Source organism: Globicephala melas, chromosome 9 (assembly GCF_963455315.2).
Source record: "Globicephala melas chromosome 9, mGloMel1.2, whole genome shotgun sequence".
Taxonomy (NCBI): Eukaryota; Metazoa; Chordata; class Mammalia; order Artiodactyla; family Delphinidae; genus Globicephala; species Globicephala melas.
In genome coordinates, this window is record NC_083322.1 from 72,272,116 (window position 1) to 72,296,169 (window position 24,054).

General features: G+C 34.8%; 1 protein-coding gene across 1 annotated transcript in view; it reads left to right on the forward strand.

Annotated features, from left to right (window-relative positions):
* ITGB8 (integrin subunit beta 8) overlaps positions 1-24,054 on the forward strand; it is a 96,012-nt gene that overhangs the window by 35,926 nt on the left and 36,032 nt on the right. The window contains exons 2-6 of the mRNA XM_030857085.2: positions 1,168-1,253; positions 7,214-7,385; positions 16,076-16,322; positions 17,721-17,886; positions 18,468-18,626. Coding sequence (XP_030712945.1) covers positions 1,168-1,253; positions 7,214-7,385; positions 16,076-16,322; positions 17,721-17,886; positions 18,468-18,626 — 830 coding nt within the window. The remainder of the gene's footprint in view (positions 1-1,167; positions 1,254-7,213; positions 7,386-16,075; positions 16,323-17,720; positions 17,887-18,467; positions 18,627-24,054) is intronic.

Here is a 24,054-nt window from a genome sequence, read left to right on the forward strand (position 1 = left end):
AGAGACATACTAGGTATCACTGCCTCTGGGGAGCCATCTGTAAACATGCCCTCTTCTCTGACCCCTGCCCTTCCCTCTAAGTAGAGTGAGAAGATCCTCACCATATTCCCATAGTGCATTGGTGATATTTTGTTATGCTTATCACCCTGTATTTTATTGTTTTCTTATACAGTTTTCACCTCACCTGGACTGTGAACTACTTAAAGCCAGGATGTCTATGTTATTTACTGTGTGCGTGTGAGATGGGTAGAATGCTGTGATTTCCCATGTCCTTGGGACATTTCATTGTAAAGGATGGAGTATGGGAAGCATGTGATTGTTCCACTAAAACCTCATGATAAAATAATTTATGACTCTCTCTTTATTATATTTTATGTGTTTAAGTCTGTAATATGAGCCTCTTTTTAATGATCTAAGTAGTAGCTAGAAGGATAAAGGTAAATAGTATCCAGGCACAACTATGTTATTAACACATAACAGACAAGTGTGGGTAGCTATGGAAAAGTGAATTGGTCATAATCTTAAAGTGGTCCAGTCAGAGAAACTAAATTAGGTTAACTAAAACAACCCATTCATTTTAACCACTTTACTTCTAAAATACTGAATCATTGCCATTTTGTCTGGTTCTGATATCCTTCATGCCAAAATAATCAATATTAATGCAGTCAGAATTACCAAGCGAACTACTGTGTATGTCCATCAAGAATGTTTCTCAGAAACTTCATTCACTGTGACTCAATATGGATTTACATGTTGAGATTGAGGTCTGTATATGATTATTTTTACAGAAAAATTCTAGATCCAAAAACACCTCATTGGTTCAGATAATATGAACTACAGTGAAACTTTAGCACACTAAAATATTTGGAGGATCCTCTGCCATTGCAACAGAGTTTCAAACGAAACCCCAAAACCTAAAGTCATATTTTTATCACCTTCTTTTCCCTAATTTTATAAAACCAGATGATAGCTATCCAGAAAATACGGTACATATTAATTGCAGTGATCAGGTTAACAATTCCCAAAGAAATTATATATTTTTGATGTCATATACTTAAAACTATGGGTCAGCTTATGTCAGTTTTCAAAATACATTTTGGTCTAGAATTGCACATATTTCCCAATATCAGAGTAAACCGTAATGCCTCATTTTATCCTCCATTACAGAAGACAATAGATGTGCATCTTCGAATGCAGTGTCCTGCACCAAGTGCCTTGCGCTGGGTCCGGAATGTGGATGGTGTGCTCAAGAGGTGTGCCTTTTTCTTTCTTTCCTTTTTTGCTCTTTTCTCTTCTCCTTAAAGTTGACCTTCTTTCTAGCATGATTTCACTGACCTAATATTCTGTGCCTTGAAGATGCATCAGGAAAAAGAAAGATACTGCTGAGCATCAGGAAAATTTTCTTTGGTTTCATGCTTGGAAACAGCATATCTGGCTGAATATAAGTATAACCTTTTTATTAGGAAAATTATGGTAATTTTGAAATGAAGTGCAAACCATTTTATGTTTTCCATCTGTTCTATAGAGAGAGTTGGCAAACACGGATAGTAACTTTTGATAGGTCAGTAGGCTTTGTGCGAAATTCTTGCTGCAGCTTGGGGCATTAGGTTATATATCCAAGTTGGATCGTTGTCTTGTGCTTGCTTATTAAAGAAAAGCAAGCTAATTTATTGTTCCATCTCATTTGTTTTTATTTGAAATACTTGGAGATAAGTGATTTGCTCCATTTCATAACACTGTACATCAGTTCACTGGCTACTTATGCAAAATGGGATGCTTTTCTTTGACATGCGACCCTATTCATGCAATATTGTGTACATTAAATTCTGTTACATGGAGAATAACCAGAAAATGTTTATTCTTCAAAATTTATGTTTTTATAGTCAAATAAAGAGAAACATGTCCTAATAACAAACTTTATAGTAAAACGATTATAATGTGTTCCTTCCTTCTTGGCTCTAAACTTGTATTGAGTTTTTTCTTTTGTTGGTAATCTTCAATCAAAACTACCTTATATAATAAGTTTCAATGAGGAAGCCAACTGCTAATTTGGTTTTTTTTTTATGAGATTACCTAGGTAACTTTACAATTATTTATGTAGTTCCTGAGAATTGAAACAAACAGACCTTTAATGGCCTTTTGCTTGACATGAAGAGAAATCTCTAGCTTTTGCAGCCTCTGATTTAGATGAAAAAACTGTATCTACCATTAGCTTTCCAATCTCTCCTGTTATTACTTGTCCTTTTATACATCCACCAAGAGGAAACAGAAATATGAAAAGTAGCAAAGGATGATGGACATTACTTTCTTCTATGCAACAAGTCAGGAAAAAGGCAGGGGAGGGGATCATGAAACAGTAGCCATGTCTTCCGGAAGTAAGCAGCCCTCCTACTGACAGCCCAAAGGCTTCCTGGACATACTCTGGGCTTTATCGGTCAGAAAATCAGATGTCACTCAAAACTAGGCAGTGGTTTGCCAGAACCCATGGAGCCAGGCAATGTCATAGAGAGGACAATTCCACAGTTTCCAGGACCAATCTCATTCCCTCCTATGATCCAAATGACCAGACAGAATTCACTCTTTTCTCTGAGCCTCCCTTTCCGCATCTCTATAACCTTGAGTTTGAAGTTTACTTCCAGTTTTTCCTTGTCAGGTATGTTTTACATTTGTTGATATGTTGATATTTCATGACCCTCACCCAACACTCCGTTTTAGACCTCTACTGCATGACCAAGGAAGATCATTAGAGTTGTGAAGACTGTGCCAACTTAACTTCAGCTCCTGAGAACTTTAGTGACTATAGTTTAGAGGGATTTTCAAAAGATGGTTCAGAAACCCAGTTACCAGCTAAATGCAACATGCCAGCCATATAGAATGTCAGTTTCCAGAGAGCACCCTTCTCCATCTCACACCTCTACTGGCATGAAAAGTCTGGAGAGTCACAGTTATGGAAGGAGCAATGTCAGTCCTGCCACGGAGGAGGGATTTTGTGTATTCAGAGGAATGGGTGGTCAAGTGGAAGGAGGTAAGCCAAGGAGGAAACGTAGGGTGGCTTCCAGAGGTGTCTGCTGTTGGTCCAATCCTCAGAAGGGGATCTCAGAAAACATCCAGAAATGACTTGGCTGTTCATATCCCGAAATATTCTTCTATGTGGTGCAGGGTAGTCTAATTTATGTGTTGACAAAGCAGGCTCTGAAATGCGATCAACTTGGATTCAAATCCCAGTGCCATCCATTTCCAACTATGTAAACTTGGCCATGTTAACCTACCCACTCTGAGCCTCAGTTTTCCCTAGCTCTAAAATGGAAATAATAACTGTAACTATGACACACCGTTGTGAAGTTTAAATGAAACTGTATGTGGAAGGCATTTAGCACACAGGCATTGCTTAAGTTACTATAAGAACTATGGTGAGACTCTAGAGCAATTCATTCAGACTTAGGAAACTAAGAAAATTGCCTGTGTTAAGAATACAACGTCAGGGGAAGCAACCCATGTTAGCACTCAGTCACTGGCCATATCATTAACAGAAGGAGCTGTCCACTCCCTACATGCTGACCTGACACCACTGAAAGGAAAAATGCAATGGTTAATTTTGAAAGATTGCCCACCATTAGTCACATATGCAACTGCTGGTTTTATTTCTCAGCCAGCAAGAGAAGAGGGACAAGAAAGAAAGAGGCATTTTTTTCTCTGTTCATGATTAGAAAAGATAAACATGATCAACTTAAGCCTGGTTTGTATAATTCTCAAAGCTGGTCAAAAGTAAAAGTTCACTAGAAAATTTACACAGAGTATAATCAATTTGTCTGCATTCTTGTGTGGCATGTCAATCTGCCATTCTGTATATTTTGACTTCTCTTTCTCTCCATGCTACATAAAAGGAACTGGAAAATATTTAGGATAGACAAAATTGTATCAATATTACCTAGTTCAATGCCTCATATTCATTTTAACATATGTCAAAGACTGGACATAACATATGTGAAAAAAAAGATGACTTAACGTATGTGAAAGTTTTGAAGACTTCTCCTCCTCTTCTGCCTGATATGTCAGATACAGGTTGTGATTACATAGTCAGAAGTTTACAGGGCAGCCTTGGAGCATAATTAAACCGAAATACAATACAAAGGGCATTCACTGTCAAAAAGGAAGATGAAGGAATTCTTTCATTTCTGTACAGATTGCCATGCTTGGAGGTTAGAAAGACTCAGAAACGAGTAGGAGAAAAACCTTTTCCTATTTATATCTCCAGACTATTACATTAAATGGATGAAAGTAACAATTGATGAGAAGCCAACCAGGGTAACTTTCTAACCTGGGCTTTTCATTCTCAAATAGGTTTTAGACAGCTGGAGTATAAGTTTGCTTGAGTATTTCTTGTAGAAAAAGTAAAATATAAGAATTAGAAGACATTAAAATGACATAAAACACCAAAAGTTAAAAGGGTGTGGTTTCAAATTCTTTTCTTTTATACGGAGTGGAAAGTAGGCCACAGTGGGTAGGGGCAGCATTCCATTCTTTATTTTGATGCCACGATCTTTTCTTCCCTTTTCAAACCTAATTGTCAAATTGGCAATGTTTTTCTAACTTAGTTTTTACAGTAGAGTAAAAACAGCCATGCTGATTCAGACACTGCAAAACAAATGATGTTTTTTTGCCTATTTCAGCAAAATGATTTGACATTTAAAGGTCAAATGGCATAGCTTGATGTATAGTTGCAGTGAATTAACCACCTTCCCCTCTTTTTCATTCTGTATATACAAATCACAAAATTTCCAGCTGAAAAGAAAAATCAGAGTTATTTGTACTTTATTTCCTTTCCTGATTTGAAGGCTTGCAGTTTTTGCTTAAATTAATTAAATTAAAGCGCATGTGGCCCTTGGTCTGTGGCCTTCATGGGAGGCATGAATGAGCATACATGTACCAAGCCTTATGCGCCCTCAGTATTCCCCAGGCTCTGGGACAGCTGAGATCCCCCATCCAGCCCCTTATATCTAGCAGTACATGCCACCTTTCTCTGAGGAGCTCCAAGTTGTTTAAAAACTAAATCTCACATTCAGAACCTCTAAGTTTTAACAACAGATAGGATAAACTTGGAAATGAGAAATTAAGGCTTTAAACGTTTTAAACTTCAGCAAGCAAGGTCAATAGCAAGGCAAATCGAATTCTTCTATTCCCATGAAGTCATTCACCAATGACACCTGGAGATCTTGACTGAAAAGAACCTATTCTCTCTTGTCTTTTTTTAAAACAAATTTATTTATTTATTTATTTATTTTTGGCTGTGTTGGGTCTTTGTTGCTGTGTGTGGGCTTTTCTCTAGTCGTGGCGAGCGGGGGCTACTCTTCGTTGCAGTGCGCTGCCTTCTCACTGCAGTGGCTTCTCTTGCGGAGCACGGGCTCTAGGCACGTGGACTTCAGTAGTTGTGGCACGTGGGCTCAGTAGTTGTGGCTCCCGGGATCTAGAGCGCAGGCTCAGTATTCGTGGGGCACGGGCTTAGTTGCTCCGCAGCATGTGGGATCTTCCCCGACCAGGGCTCGAACCTGTGTCCCCTGCATTGGCAGGTGGATTCTCAACCACCGTGCCACCAGGGAAGCCCTCTCTTTTGTCTTTTAATTATATTTATATTACAACTGTGCACCACACTCTAATTCAGGATCAGTACTGTAAAGGGTCACATAGTAAAATTTTTTGTGCCACATACTATCTCTGTTGTACATTCTTCTTCTCCGTTTTTATTGTTTTACAGCATTTAAAAAATGTAACAAGTATTTTTTAACACTCAAGCCATACAAAAACAAGGCATGAGCTGTGTTTGTCCCACTGTCTCTAGTTTTCCAACGCTTTTTCTAAATTGAGAGAAGAATTAAATTAAAATCTTTGTATGAATGTTTTTATATTGCCTACCACCATCCCATCTAATTCCTCACCAGTGCCAAGGATCTCCTTATTCATAATTAGTGATCTCATAGTCAAGTAATATTAAACGTGAATATAATCTCTTTTCTCCATAACCCTATGACATTCTGTGCTTCCCCTAAATTTAATGCCTATGATAATTACATTTACTTGCTTAATGGCTGAATTCACTGATGGTCTGTTGACTCTGATAACAGGGACTCTATCTGTCGTGTTCCAGTCTGTATCCTCAGCACCTAACAAACTACTGTCCCTGAGTAAGTATTCAGTCAACATTCTTCGATTGAATGAGTAATTGATCAGAAACCCAGTTCTCTGAATCGGTTAAACTAGATGAGGAATGACTGAATGCCAGATCAAAATAGCCACATCCAGGAAGATCACTAAGCAAATATCCAGCCCATATGTAAGCAAATATCCCAAATAATTCAGGCCAACATTATATATAATAAACTATATTTCTATACTTTTCAATACATTTCCTGTTCTTAGGAAAAAACCTGAATGGTTACATTCAAAAATAAAAATATCAAATCTTTCTCAGTCAAGATAAATTATATTTTAAGCTTGCTCCATTAATTCCAAGTTTAATGGATGGCTATTGGATTACCATCAACTAACCAGTGCTGAATGGTAATGAAAGTTCAAGATTCTGTTCAAAATCAGGAGAATTTGAGCTGCACTTTTTTATCTCCCAGCCTCATTATGAGCATCTTCCTTGGTTTACTGAATTACAGGCTGTTACGTGTATAAGAAGTCGGGGAATTTTTAGTCTAAGAAATATAGATTTCCAATTCATTCTTTTATGAATTTTCAGTACCTAATTAGGCATGTGATTTCTAAGGACTTGCTCTCACATTCCAAACATAATAGTATATAGTAAACATACCAGTTGGGTTCTTTGAGAACTGAAGCTTACATGTGGAACCACACTGAATGGTCTATTTTGGCTAAATTTTCTTTTGGAGCAGTATTTCCAAAGTAAAATATTTAGAAGGAATTACGTTGGTGTAATTTTAAAGTGATCAGTTAACAATATTTAAAGTACTTAGTTTAAATCTCCTTTTTAATATTCATTTTCTTCTTTCAAAATAACATTTAGAAATTAAAGCTTTATTCAAGACAAATTTGCCAGTATTCTTATTGGAAACATGCAGCTATTCTTAACAGTTGTATAATTTGTACAATATTGGAAGATGGCTTCTTTGCAGTGTTCGTTATGTGGTTTTCTTTGGTTATAACTGAGATGATATGCACTAAAAACATCAGTGATTTTCCTTCTTTTAAACAGGATTTCATTTCAGGTGGATCAAAGAATGAACGTTGTGATATTGTTTCCAATTTAATAAACAAAGGCTGCTCAATTGATTTGATAGAATACCCATCTGTGCATGTAACACCAAGTGAAAATGAAATCAATACCCAGGTGACACCAGGAGAAGTGCTGATTCAGCTACGTCAAGGTATGGTTATTTTCAAATAAATCAATGATGATTCTTCATTTGAAATTATATCTAGCTTTATTTGCTCATATTTAACATTTTATGGCAGGCAGTATTGCTACAGTAGAAATAAGAGTGGGCTCAGAATCAAGAAATCAGAATTCTAGTCTTTCTTATGCCTATAGCTAGCTGTGTGGCCTCGGACACTCTGCAAACCTGACCACACTATATTATAATTATGTGTTTCCAAACTTGATCACATTGTACTGTAATTGTGTTCCTATGCCACTGCCAGCTCTGGAAGAAAGAGAACATGTTTTATTCTACTCTGTTTCTCCAATGCCTAACAGAGTGCTGGCATGTAGTAAGCACTCCATAAGTGTTTGCTGAATTTGTTAGTTGATTAATTAGTAAGAGATGTGAATTAAGCTAAGTCTTAGAGCCTGTGTGATAAGCTTGTAACAGAAAACTATAATTCATAATTATCATAATTAACTTGAGCTGATTTGGCCCCTGAGAGTAACATACGCTTTTCCTCCAATACTTCTCTTATACTTGTCCTTCCACACCACTGTATTGCACATGTAGCAGGCCACTGGAAATTATTCATTTTCTCCAGTGCCAGAGAATCCCAATGAACTAACTACATATGGCAAGATAAGTTCAGGTACAAAGATATGCATCACTCAACTAGATACATTTAGTTTTAAGTGGTATGCGATTGCCTTCAAGCCATCATTATTTCATTTTGGGTGGTCTTGTCCTGTCATTAAACTTTTGAATAACCATTATCAACATATGACCTCCCAATTCCAAAGCTGAGCTATTTTTCCCAGACTCTTGGATTACCCAAATAACGAAATCCATTTCTTTCTTGGCCCTAGGCATATTCCCAGCTTCCAATTAAAACTGCACTTCACCATATCCAACAATTATACAGCCCAGTATGGACATAAATGAGTGACAGCTGGAAAGGGGTACACAAAAATTAAAGTAACTAGGTTGGTAAGATTATGACACTTGCCACCTTCTATTGCTGCCATAGCAAAATACCACACACTATGTGCCTTAAACAACAGAAATTTATTTTCTCACAGTTCTAGGAGCTAGGAATTCTAAGATCAAGGTGCTGGCAGATTCGGTTTCTGGGGAGGGAGAGAGAATGACAGACAGACAGAAAAGGAGCTCTCTGTTGTCTACATATAAGGGCACTGAACCCACCATGAGGACCCCACCCTCAGGACCTCATCTATATCTAGTCATCTCCCAAAGGCTCCATCTCCAAACACCATCACATTGTGAGTTAGGGCTTCAACATAGAAATTTGGCTGGGGGCGGGCAGGGAGGGGGCAAAATTCAATCCATAATTCTTGATATATAAAATAATGTTTTCAAAAGCTATGAAATATTTTTAGAAATTAATTATATTTTATACAAGAAAACTGAACTCCAAAAAGTGAAACTGTTTTTATAGGCCAACATCTCTGAACACCTCGCAATAAAATTTAAAATCAATACAAGAGGATAAACAAATATTAAATAATAGAGAAACAAAGAAAAGATTTTCCTAAATAAGTTCTATCTCCAAGAATAAATCAAAACTCTAGTCATAGACTATTTGATAATAACAATAATAACAACACACATCATAACATAATGGTATGTGTTCAAAGTTGCTCTCAGGATAATTCAAAACTTTAAATGCTTTTATTATTAAAGAAGAATGAAGCATCCAGATAAAGGTATAGAAACAACAAAAACAAAATAACCATAAGGAAAACAAGAGGAAGAAATTCATAAGTTAAGAAAAAAAACAAAATGGAATGCAAAATAGAAATAAAAAAGTAAAACGAACGTATAAATCCAAAATCTGGTTATTTGTAAAGCCCAATGAAATAGACAAATTGTTGGCAAAGCTAATTAAGAAAAAAGGACAAAAAGCAAATGACCTGATTATACAGACCATAACCAGAGAAACAAATATTGGGTAAAAAAAAACTTTAAGAAAATATTAAAAATGGTAAAATGCATTAAATGTGGTAAAATATATAAATCGTAATAATAAAGATAATTTTCTAGGAAAATATACATGACTAAAATTGACTCAAGAAGAGGGAAACCCCTAAGAAACCTAATAAAGATATAAGAAGTTAAGAAAATTATAAAAGAAACTCCCCCTAAAAACATTAGGTCTAAAGGATTTCATGGGGAGAAATGATTTCATGTTCCCCTAAACATTTAAGGAACACATTATCCCTATGCTACATGAACTCTTCCATGGTTTTAGAGAAGGCTTAGAAGCTACTCAATTTTTACAAGCTTATCATAACTCTAGTATCAAATCCCTAATAACATTTTAAGAAATCAAATTAAACTGCATGTGATAATAAGGGCAATGTCACCATACAAGTAGATCTAACCTAGGGTAGTTGATTGTCTTAAAATTAATGTATTTTTATCATCTTAGTTTGCCAAAAGAAGAAAAATATATATTGTTATCTCAATAGATGCCAAAAATCATACAAAAGAAATTAGTATCCATTCCTGCCCAAACCAAAATTGAAGACTACTTTTTTAATATGTATTAAAATCCTTCTGAAAGTTTTACATAAAAGCAATCAGACAAGAAAACCAAGTATGTGTTATCAACATTTTGAAAAGATAAAGCAAAATTATCATTATATTTCTACCTGGAAATCCAGGCAAATCAACGAAAACTAACTATTAAAATTAAAAATAAAAGGCCATGGCAGGAAATTTTTTAAATATTCAAAAATCAATGAATTTCTTATATAGTATTAAATATAACTTAAAAAGGGATCATTTCAAAGCAGCAACCTAAAATGTAAACTGCCTAGTGATAAACTTTCTAAAAAATATGTAGAGTCTATTGTGCTACGTAAAAGACAGTATGAATAGATGCAGAAGAATTTTATGTTCCTGAATAGGGAAACAATATTATAAAAATAACAGTTTTCTATAAATATATTCTAGTAATGTAACAAAATCTAAGTGAATCAATAAATGTAAGACAGTCCCAATCAAATTTAAATGCAGTTTGTTTAAACAAATCTTCAGTGATATTCATTATACATGTATCTATCTATATCTATCTATCTCTCCATATATGTAATAACATATTTATTTAGGATACATTCCTAGGAATAGATTTACTAGGTCATGTGTATTACCAGATTATTCACAAGAAAAATTCATGTCCAGTTAGGCTTTCAAGAGTCAACCTCACCCATTCTCATTCTTTTTAATCTCTTCAATTTGTTAAGTGTAACTAGTCTATTAGCTGTTTTCTTTTGTCTTTTTCCTATTACTAGAAAGCTTGAATATTTTTCTTAAGCTTATTAATTATCTTTATCTCTCCACTTTGTGTGTGATTTGCCCCTCCATACAAATTTGCTTATTTTTCTCACTGAATATTAATTTTCAACAGCTTACAGATGAGGCTTATCATATATTATTTACCTCTAAAAAATGACTAATAGCCTTAAAAAATGTCTTGCTCTTTTTTAAATACTTGAGATTTGAAAATTACAAGGTGCATTTTTTTATACTGGTATGTTACTTTTAAATTTATACACTTAAATGAATTTAGTCTGTTCTCTTCTGTAGACATAATGGTGGCTGAATCCTCCTGAGACTATAAATTAACAGTTCAAAAGTTGGGAAGTTATTTCAGTGCTGTAGATAAGCAATGGCAGTAATGGTAACAAGGCAGGAGAAAAATGGCCAGACTTGAGAGATAATCCGGAGGTTTCATCCCCAGGGATTGGTGATTGATGAGTATGGGAACACCTGGGCTCTGGCTCGAGCATCTAGGTGAGGTGGAGAAGGCTGCTCTTTGTGGAGGGGGTGAGTCTGAGTTCAAACAGACATCTTGAATTAAGGTAGTGACTTACCCATTAGGTGTTCTGGGGAGAGACAGAGTTGGAGATAGAGAAGCTGGAGATGTCAACATGAGGTAGTAAGTGAAGGTAGTATGAATGAGATCATGGGAGTAGGAGAATCAAAACACAAATGCTTAATGTCTATGTCAATCATTATAGGGTTTGATTTTAGTCAATTCCCCAATCCTCATGAATTTCTGTGTGGAAATAGTTACTAACTGTCTAACGTGTATGTTATCTTTCCAACATAGCTATGACAGAACTATATTTTTATAATCTGCATATATAGCAAATAATTATTAAAATAGATTTAATAAGTTCATCTAAAAGTGCATCGTGGCATCAAAGACATGCCAGCTTTGGGGCATAATATATAAAGCTGTATTTTACCAACTCCAGATATACAGGAACCTCATTCCTTACAATGTAAAGTCCTTTGCACCCTAATATATATATAAGAGTTGAGGGTCTGGTATAATGAATACCTAAGTGTAAAATACATTTATTCCCTAATATTAATTTTGATTTATTAGATTTATTTATAGATAACCACTTTATTCTTACCTGATAAAAATTCATGACCTTCAATGTAGCATTTATTAAGGATTTTAAAAAGTTTTTATTTTTAAAAATAAAAATATTTCCATTATATCATATACTAAGTTTTTAAAGGAATGTTAGGGCTATATAAAATATGTATATAATATATATAATTGAATATTTTAAATGAGATTTTAAAAAGATATTTACTTTTTACTTCTTAAACTATACTTTTTAAAATTTTTACCTATCAATTTTATGGAAAAATAATAACAGAAATAGGTGACTAATCCTAGTTTATGTCCCCTAAGAACAGTGAAATGAAATGAAATCTTTAGGAAGATAGGTGAGAGAAGATAATTCTCGATTTCTGTTTCAGAAGTAATATAATGTATATGACAAGGATGAGTATAATTTGTACTTCACTAATTGAAGAAAAGGTTTCAAACTTGATTCATTTTAATATTTTAAAGAAAAAAAGTTCTTTAGTGTAGCTTAATTTAAAATGTAAGATTTTTCAGGTATTCTTCTTGAATTCAAAACTTTTTTCAAAAAACCTAAAACTATAGAGTCATGCATTTTTCCTCCTCAACACCTGGCACATATCCCCCATTTTATCCCACACAGAAATCCAGAAATGTGCTGGAGTCTGTACCTTGCTGTTTCAAACTAGTCTAATTCTTGGGCCTTCTCCTTCCCCTGCTCAAGGATAATGAATAGAAATTGGCAGCTCTTTCCTCCTGCTACAGTTCTCCATATTTTCTTACGGTTTTTCAGTTTCATCTTATGCAGAATATTTCTTAGTTATCTTTTCTTAATATCCAGTCATGTTTGTTGTAGCCAGCTCTTCAGAGATGCTCACGCCATTATTTGAGTGATTTAAAACTCATTCGAACAACTTTATTTTTTTGGTCTATTCAAACCAATATTGGCAATAGCTCTAAGTAGGTCTCAACTTTCCTCCAAGTCCTCTTTCTTATTCTATGTCACAGACTCTTTTCTTGCCTTTAAAGTTAATCAAAGGAATAGGACTTGAGCCTTTAGAATCTCAAATTATGAGGATGAAGCTTTCCTGGAGATAATGTAAGTGGTGGCATAAATATTTTGGGGGCCAGATGATACTCTTTTCCTCTTATAGAGAGAAACTATTTAAGATCTCCCTAAACTATGGGAAAGAAGTTATAAATATTAGCTTCTTACTGTGGTATATATATGGGCCTTTTGAAATGCTGTATCAAAATATTCTTCCAATATAGTTTAAAGAACATTTATGAGTGGCTATGCATGTACCAAACCCAGAGGCTTCAGAGATAAATAAACAGTTCTTATCCTAATGTTGTTCTATCTAATGTTAGATAGAACAGTTCTATCTATCATCTATTCTAACATTAGAACAGATCTAATGTTAGAATCTAGTAATACTAATGGTAATAATTACTAATGTCTATATATTTACTGTGTACCAAATACTGTGGTAAATATTTTATATGGATCACTGCACTTAGTAGCTCTTACCCACTAAAAGAATCCACCCCCACATAGCTCCTTCTCTCAGAGTAGCATTTAAGACATTGCTGCTGGAATTTATATCACAGTGGTGATGGCCGCAGATATTGTCTTATTTTTAGATGTGTTTCTTTCTCATTCAATATATTCAAAACCTCTTTAATGTCATCTTCCCTTTGAGCCCAGTGTTGGTGGCACCACAGTAGGAACTGAATGGAGATTTTATCCAGGGACATGGTATCCATGTTCCCATGAAAAGATATTTCTACTGCTTCCAAGAGAAGGTTTCTCCGTCATATATAATTATCCAATCCAAAGCCAACTTGAGAGCATAATGTGGGGAGTGTCTCAGGCTCATGGGCAAAATATGGTAATCTAAGCTTGGCCCCTTCAGCTTCCTCCTTAACAAGCAGAGTGGGGTTTGGGGTCAGCCTATGTAGGGCTGCCCACCTTAAGCTTACTACTTAAAGCTAGAACCTTTTAGGAAACTCAAGTGCCTTGCAGTTTAAAAGTAGTGATTATCATTCTCTCCAGCGATGAGTAAAAGGCCTGTGTACAGAAAGATTCTCCTTTCTCCTTTAGTGAAAACTTGTCTTACTGAGGTGTCAGCCCACGCTGAGGTCTTCAACTGACCCAGGTACATGTGCTAACGCCAGCATCTATGTAATCAAAATAAAGCTACAGCAGCCTGCACCCTCTAACCATGGCCATTTGGCCAGGCTTCCTAAAAGCCTGGCAAGGCTTCCTAAAAGCCCTCTTCTTTGCTGAGGTCAGTGAGACTAGGATTCGCTTGCTAGGCTATGAGCAGCTGACCTGTGCTGAAGGCTCCTGTGTGGCTAGCATTTTACGGGAGCTCCCTGAATAGCTCAGGCCTCCAAGGCCTGTGCTTTTGCTGATGCTATGTAGACTCTGCCTGTTGGCTGAGATAACCAACCAATAATATAACAACTCACACAACACGCTGAATATCTGGTACATTTTTCGATGACTCTATAAAAATAGGCAGCCATTCATCTTTAGACAGAGCCACCATAAACTATAATGATCCATCAAGATGAGAATACCATGTGGCCAGCTCCTAATGCCTTCAGCCATATGTCCAAGTCAACAGTTAAAAAACAACTACACAACTTTAAAAAAATTAAAAATTAAATGCTGACCCACATTAAAATTCAAGCTCCTCCACATGAACCACACTCCCCAATACGCTCCATTTCTATTTCTCATCGATCCAGCCCTATCTACCAGATTCTATCATTCTTCTGAATTAAACTTCTCTACCCAAATTGCAGGACACTTCCACATGGGCAGGATTTTTCACCAGATACTTGGAAAGCAGAGCCAAATATATGTTCACCGGAGGCAGCCCAGCTCCTAAAAAAAAGGAGTGAAAGAATTGACTGGGCTGGGCTATGCAAGCCCAATTTCTCCTCCCAAACTCTTGGGCTGAAAATCCAAGAATGTTATAATAAAGAAGTTTCCTGCATTTAAAGGCTAATTAGGAATAAGTAAATAGCCCCTTTCTCCCATAATTAATAGTACAAACCAAAAAACCTTACTATTTTTAATACATTCCACAATCTGGCTGTATAACATTTGATTTGTGAAGTAAGTTTTAAAATATTGCTATTTTTAAGCATATTAAGACTGAAAATATGATTTGATAAATTGTAAGATTCCTTTAATAAGTAGATCAGGCTACCAATTATGTATACAAATTTGTATTTATTAAAAAAATTTTTACACTCAAAATATTCCCCATGTGCAAATAATTAATGACTTACAAGCATTTGCTTTATTATTTAAAAAAGTAAAATTCACAAACTTCCTCTATTTAAATTGATAACTTTTCATCATGTACTTTAAAAAGTTAAATACAGAAGTACTAACTCTGTAGGGTACCAAATCCTTGTATGACTTGATAATGGACAGAAAACTAAATAAAACTGTATTGCAAAGACAGTTGTCTTTTGGAGGCTCCAACAATTCTCCTTATGGTGACCCTCTCTACTCATCCAGTTTCTTTGCCCCTGTGATCCCTCTTCAACATATGTTTATCATGCACCCATTATGCATTGGACAAATGCTGTCCCCTACATTGTCTTGGTCCTCAATGTGGCAATGCTGCATATCATTCTTCAGACCACTGTCTCATTTCCTCTTACAACTAACTGTTGGGGAGAATCTAATCAAGTAACATGATGAGGTAGGAATTATTTTGAATAGCTTAATGTACTGCTCAGTACCAGAGTTTTCACATCTCATATGTAAATATACCTTAACCCAAAAGAATGAATCTACACCTGCATCCAATAAGGGGTAAATTTTCTTAGAATACCTTTCTGGCTGTCTTCATATCTAAATGCAACCTGAAAACAAGCACAGACACCTACTCTCTCTTATGATAGAATGCTGCTTGCTGTTTGTCCTATGCTTTACTAGACACTAGAAATACAGGTTCATATGGTGATAAATATATTACCTATTACATTTATGTTGAGCTGGTCTATTTGTTATTATCTCTATCTGCCCTAAAGAATTACGAGAAATGCACTGTAGAAGTTGGAGACTAAGACATTGGTATGTCTGGGATGGTACAGTTTCCAAACTGCCTTGAAATTATTCTGGAATATTCCCAATTTCATTCATTATGCACAAATTTGTGATAATTGTTCTATACCTAAAATGTGACCGGATGATTGATAGCTTAACCTGAGATGTTTAAAATGAATACTATACTATGTTTGTCTTTCTCTGAACTAGGAGCTGAAGCTAATTTTATGCTGAAAATTCATCCTCTGAAGAAATATCCTGTGGATCTTTATTATCTGGTTGATGTCTCGGCATCAATGCACAATAATATTGAAAAATTAAATTCAGTTGGAAATGATTTATCTAGAAAAATGGCATTTTTCTCCCATGACTTCCGCCTTGGATTTGGCTCATACGTTGATAAAACAGTTTCACCATACATTAGTATCCATCCAGAAAGAATTCATAATCAATGCAGGTATCTAATATTTGACGTGGACTTCCTAATGCTAAACAAATTTAAAATCTTATAAAACCTCATTTTGTTTTTAAATCAAAGACTTACTAAATTTTATATTTTTGTTTTAATTAAATGATAAATGAAAATATGTATAGAAGAAGTATGTTTCTATCTGAAAACTTCTGAGACTGAAGGGTGGCTTTTTACTTTATATTTTTTCAAATATCATTCACTTAGTTTCTATTACAAAAAACACAAATAATATTAGTAATTTTGGATAAACCTCCAATAATCAGGCTACTATATATATATATATATATATATATATAAAAAATACATCTTTGAAACTTCTGTATTCCTTTTTTGATTGATCCAAATTTGCTGAATTAAGGTTTATCTAATTTAAAGTACTTATTTTGCCAGTATTGCATCTGTATTTCCATTACTGTACTGTGACTGTTTATAATTACATTGCTTATGATGTGATTTCAAACAAAACTCAGCTAGCACATGGAGGATAGGTAGGTCAAAAGAGAGAATTTGTTTGCTAGAAAGAGCCCTTTTTCTTATCATTTTGGAACAGCATATTCCCTACTATGAAAGGAAAACAGACCTTTAAAATATGAATTTCTCACACGATACTTAGCCTGTTGAATTTTCAGAGAGAACTATAAATGTGTTCAGTTCTTCCTTAACAAAACATTTCATTTTATCGTCTTCTTTCCTACTTTCATGAATTGCCCAGATCACTTTACAGCATATACTCTAATTTACCAAAACAACTCTGCTTTCTGTTGTAGAGGAACAAGACTGATGCCTCTCCACATGGAGCTTCACACACCTTCTCCCTGAATACAAATGCACCTGAGGAATGATCCTCACCTTTGGGGACATTATGGAATTCTCAAAACAATTTTAATGAATTTTGACCATGCATCAATAATTCTACACCAAGCATCACTTTAAAATTAGCAAAATATTTTAAAATATCTAACAGTAGTATAATATTTTAACTAAATTCCTAAAAACATTTCCCAAAAAGTGTTTTTCAGCTGTTCCATGGGCAAATGTGATAGGAAATCACTGTAAATTTTCATCTCCTCTTAAAAATTAACAGTGCATATTAGCATAATAAAAGCCCTTAGGTGTCCTATATTAAACATGTTTAATCTTCTTTATGTTTTGACGACCAAGGCATTATATTGCTCCATGCAAAGAAATATTCACCAATATTGAGCTTTTCTCTGATTTTATAAAATACAGATTTTCTCTAATAAAATTTTCTTGGCAAAAATAAAAAAGGTATTCCCTTCTCAAACATCAACCACACACTTTTACTATGACCATGAGTAGTATTTTGGATCTTTGAAGGACGCATAGCAAAATAGAATTTGCATTTCTTCTTTACCCATATAGTGACTACAACTTAGACTGTATGCCTCCCCATGGGTATATCCATGTGCTGTCTTTGACGGAAAACATCACTGAGTTTGAAAAAGCAGTTCACAGACAGAAGATCTCTGGAAATATAGATACACCTGAAGGAGGTTTTGATGCTATGCTTCAGGCAGCTGTCTGTGAGGTAAGAAGTTTCACATTATTGAATATTTGCTCAGATGAAAAATTCTCCAAGAATTTAGGATTTTTCCCTTTGATTTATGGAGTGAAAACATAGCATAGAAGAATACATTCTTCTCCTATCTGTTATTCGTCACCAGTATTATTCATTTTGGTATGTGTTCAGGACAGAGGGGCTAAATTAGGAGAGGGTTATAAATAGGAAAAGATAAAAGGGAAAGAATAACTTATGCACTTGGAAAATCATTTCCAAAAGGGCTGCTCTTTTCACTCACTACTCTCCAAGGAAAAAAACAGAAGTAGCTTGTTGTCCTACTCACATCACAGTGGGCAGTCTGCACTTCATAAACCTGGCTTGTTCTTCCTCTGTGGAACACCAGAAGTCTCTAGCCAGGAGACAGTGTGGTCAAACGGCTGTGGAAGAGGATATACAAATAAAAGTTAATGCTATTTATGAAACAGCACTGAATTTATGCACATCATTCTAGCCTGACTTAATGTTTTAAATTTAATGTTTACTTGAAATGAAGACCATAGTAAAGATCTATGTTATTGTACAAGATCTAATTACATGTTTATTTTAAGAGTCACATTGGATGGCGAAAAGAAGCTAAAAGATTGCTGCTGGTGATGACAGACCAGACATCTCATCTTGCTCTAGATAGCAAATTGGCAGGCATAGTGGTGCCAAATGATGGAAACTGCCATCTGAAAAACAACGTCTACGTCAGATCAACGAGCATGGTAATACAGCAACAGCCTATTAGTAGTTATGACTTTTCTGGTTATAGTATAAGTTTAAATTGGCAATTCAGCTGTCCTTGTACCGAGAAATTACCTAAAGGATCATGATGCAGAGTCAGGATAAGTCATGAAAGACAAGTTACAGAACAATGCAGTCTATAAATTCTGCTCAATAAAATATAAGGCTGAAATACTTTGATAATATCTAGTAGCTGACTCTCTAATATCCTACAAAGCACTGTATAATTTATGAAAATAAGAGTGATAGAAGAGCTTACTTTTTACTCAACTGAAGGACCTTAAAAGGAAAAGAGCATATACATATATGTTAACCTTACTAGTTTACTTATAACTACTTCTACAGGGTTAGTATTGAAAAACATATTAGAGATTAAGAAGAACGTATTTGGCTTGAGGAATCCTCGCAGTAAAATAGACAGAATCAAAGTAGAGACTAGGGGAAAAAAGGAGTAAAACAAAACCGGCTTTCAATTTTATACCTCACTCCTTCCTTAAGAAGTTTATCTATATTTAAGGGCTCTTTTGTTTAAACAGTGCATATCTGGATTGCTTCCTGAGGGTTAGTTTCGGCTCTGAATCATATATTTAAATTCAATCTCTTAGAACATCTTTCCCAGCATTAGCTATTCTTCATGTAGAAAATAACTGCATAAAGCATCATTTACTTGTGACATGACACCTACTTATACAGGCATGCAAATGTTAGAACAAAAGCTTCCAAACTTTCTCATATTGCGGTACCTAGTGTCTTAGTAATCTTTCCCCTTGTACACGTAGGCAAAACAAGCAAACAAAGAGCCTGACAGTTCTGTTTATTAAGTAGTTAGGTCCAAATAACATAACTATTTGTGTCCTAAAAACTTAGTAGCCAGTTAAAAAAATAATACACATGAACATCAAAAAACATATGTGTGTGTGTGTGTGTGTGTGGGTATATATATATATATATATATATATATATATATATGTATAGTTTGTCATTCTTAGTAAATAAGTTACAATGGGAACTTCCCAAGCCTTGGAATCAGACTAGATGTAACCATCCTCACTTCCTGTTCCGCACTGATTTTCATGTTGCCCAGTTTTGCAAAGATATGGCATCATCTAAAACAACAGAGACGAATGTAATGGTAAAGCTGTGAACCACCTCCAGCTAGTAGTTCATGGGTACCTGACAGATGCCACGTATTACTGTGCTTCCCTTAAAAATTCAAGATATTTTGAGGTATCCTGGTGAGTGTACTGTAATGCTCTAAGGCACCTCATGCACAGTTTGGGAAATGCAATATTAGAAACATATAAATTATGCTGAAATGTGTGTGGTTCCCATGAGTGAAATTTAAATAGTTTAAATTTTGTTAATCTGAAACATTCTACCAGACTTTTTGAAAGTCTAGAGGAGCAACTGTTATTACCGCATAAAACAAGTTCAACCCTTGGTTGGTTTAGATTCTTGAAAGCAGCCTCAACATTTAAAGATTTTTAAAAATAACTAGAATTTGAATTTTAAATTTTAGCATTTGGAGTTATTCCCTTAGTGTCTTTCTCTTTGCTAATTCTCTTCTACTCAGCCACATTTCACTTTGGTAGACCCATCCACTTTAATTAAGTCATTTATTATCTTTCCTTCCATCCAACCTCTTTTAATCTGAGACAGAGTTCTAATTCATTTACTGGGAGTGGAGGAGAAGACAAGAGGAACTATTCTATTGTGAGACAAGTAGAAGCTTTTTTTTTTTTTAAAGGGAAAATAATAATCACATTATTCTCAAATTGCATTGCATTATCGTTTTGAAGTTTTGCCAAGTCATTGAAGTCATCGCTCCATAATTGTATTTTAGAGGGTGCTGTTGCTCATATAGGACGGATTCCTTAAGGCAAAGAAATGTTCTCATACTTTTAGACATATGCCATGCCATATAACCTTATGGAAACAAATTATAATTCTGATGGAATTTTACACAGTGTTTGGGCTCTTTTGATATCAGGAATTTGGACAAACTATCATGAACTTTATTTGCTCTCTTGAAAATTGTTTTACCTACTTAAAACAATGAACCTTCCACATGTCACTGATATGTATTGAATAAACCAAGGAGTAGTGTGTTTATTAATAGCTTAGAAGAATATTTTTATCTCATTTATCCCATGTCTGTGTTTTAAGAGATCCTCTTCCTAAGAAGTTCATTCCCTTCATTTCCAGGGACACTGCCCTAAAACAAAAGAAGTTGAAGCATTTTGATTGATTCCTTCACTATGTGTTTATATACACAAGGTGTACGACTGCTCTGAAACCTCCTACATCCAAAGCTACGCTGAGCCTAATAAGCATATGTACCTGCTTATTTTAAAATGACCTCCATTCTCTCCTATTCAGCCATTATAGAGGAATTTAAAAAGGTATTATTTAGACAAGCAATCAAACACTTTGCTTCTTGGCTTTATGTCTAGCAGCCAATACCAGTAATGTTGAATAGTACCTGAGCTTCTTGGGCCAAGACTCTGGTCCTTTCATTTATAAAAGGAAATGATAAAAGATCTTTTACATGTCTAAATTACATGATCCAGAGTTCTACTGCTTATTCACCTAGGTATTTCATGAGGGTCAATGTGAATTCCAGAATTATAACATCTACCCTGTTTTCAGTTTTTATTAACTGAAACCACATATGTACATACAGTATCAGTATACTGCATACAGTACAGTGTATACAGTATGAAATTTATCTTTACAACAACTTGGTAAGGTAGTCATAGTTATCTTTCTTTTATAAACAGAAAAACTGAGGGGAGAAGAAACTAAGAATGTTGACTGAGGACAGACAGCTAAGAAGCTAATAAGTGGCAGAGGTAGGGCTCAATCCAGTTCAATCTTTTATTAAAATCTATATTCTTAACCACTTTGCCACAGTGTCTCAAGGGAAAACTAGAATAAATAGAGCAGTGAAGTTCTTGCTGTAGTTTCTGCTCTAACTTTCTAGTTACAGTCTTACTTATAGAAGAAATAAAGCAGATAATCTGGCCTACTTAAATTACATAACATGATAAAATTTTAAACAGTTTAAGCATTGTTACATTTTATATATGGCCATTGGCAAATAATATTATAGTATTAAATAAATTACCTTTTCCACTGCTTTTTCTCCAGTTGCCAGTAAGAAAAACTTGAGTAGTAATGTAGTTTTATAATTTACCAGTAATAATGCCAGCTTAAAATAAGGATTTGTTTCTAAAATGGTAGAGGTTAGTATAAAAATTGTTAATGGTGTAGAAGACAGGTTAATACTGAGGTCCTAGAATTTCACCCTGTCTCCCTACCCAGATCCTCCAGGGTGATTCCCAACTTCATGCAAAGCCCTCCTCACAACCATTCACCCCATCCTTGGCCAAGAATAACACCAGAGTCTCCAGTAACAATGAAAGGGGCCCAAAGAGCAAATATTTGGAAGAGGCACACAGGTCATGCAATGAACCATTATTAATGGGACTTTCAAATATTGCTGTGACTCTCAGTCCTGATGGAGAGATGCAAATAAGCAAGATCCTACCACACTTCTAATTATATTAGTAGCTCAGGTATGGTGTTTCTTTCTCTGAGCATTTTTTTGTGCCCCATCATATTATGGTCAGTGATTCTTCACCCCTCCTATCATTTAACTCCTCAGAATTCCTTTACTTATTTAGTCTCATGGAAATTACTGATACATAATTATAAGAATAATAACATTAAAATTCTAATATGTCAAAACTAAAGCATATAATAAAAATTTTCACCTTATTTCCTGATTCTTACTTTGTTTTTCTCTGCTTAACACTGCATAAGAAAAACTTTTTAAATTAATTAAAAAGATAAGATCAGTTTAGAGTGTTAGCACCTTTGGGTTTTATGAACATGCACCATCAGGAAAGTAAAGGGAATATCACTCAGGCTAAATGCACCCAGAAAGTTTTAAGTCCATATGCAGCTGATTTTTTAAAAAATATTGTTACAAGTTTTAGTTAAAGGTAAAGAGAGAACTTCAGCAAGAGAAAAATAAAGAGTCACATACAAGGGAACACCCATAAGGCTATCAGCTGGTTTTATAGCAGACTTTGCAGGCCAGAAGGGAGTGACATGATATACTTAAAGTGTTGAAAGGAAAAAAACCCCTACAACCTAGGATACTCTATACAGCAAGTCATCATTCAGAATTGAAGGAGAGAGAAAGAGCATCTCAGACAAGCAAAAACTAACAGAGTTAATCAACACTAAACCAAACTTACAAGAAACATTAAAGGGCGTCCTTTAAGTGAAAAAGAAAAGGCTCTAACAAAGAAATAAATTATAGAAAGGGGAAAATGCCACTGGTAAAGGCAGATATATAGTAAAGACAGGGGTTCAACTACCTAAATAAGCTACTACAAAGGTTAAAAGACAAAAATTGTAGAAGCAACTAAAACTACAATAAATAGTTAAGGGATTGATATGAAGATATAAAATATGATATCAAAAACAAAATGTGGAGGGGATAGTAAAAAATGTAGCTCTTTTAGAATGTCCTTGAACTTAAATGACTATCAGTTTAAAACAAGTAGATATAGTTAAAGGTCAAAATATATGAACTTCATGATAACCACAAATCAAAAACCTGCAATAGGCATACAAAAACTAAAAAGAAAAGAGATGAGCTAAAGCACACCACTAAACTAAAGAGAGACTAAAACTAAAAAGACATGAACACAAGCATACAACTAAAGAAAATCATCAAACCACAAGGGGATAGACTAAAACAAGAAGACAAAACAGAGAAACAACCAGAAAAAAGTAACAAAATGGTAATAAGCACATACCTACCAATAATCACTTTAAATGTCAATGGACTAAATGCTCCAATCAAAGGACACAGCGTGGCTGATTGGATAAAAAATAACCCATCTATATGCTGTTTATAAGACACTCACTTGAGAGCTAAAGATACACGGACTGAAGGTAAGGGGTTGATATTCTATGCAAATGGAAACAAAAGAAAGCTGAAGCAGCAGACCCTTATCAGACAAAATAGACTTTAAAACAAAGTCTATAACAAAAGACAAAGAGGGAATTATATACTATATTATGATAAAGGGATCAATACAAGAAGAGATTACACTCATTAACATATATGTGTCCAAAACAGGAATACATATATAAAATATTAACAGAAATAAAGGGAGAAATGGACAGTAATACAATAATAGTAGGGCACTTTAACATCCCAATGACATCAATGGGGAGATCATCCAGACAGAAAATAAATAAGGGAACAGTGGCCTTAAATGAATCATTAGGCCAGTTGGACTTAATAGATATCTACAGGACATTCCATCCAAAACAGCAGCACGCACATTCTTTTCAAGTGTACATGGAGCATTCTCCAGGATAGATCAC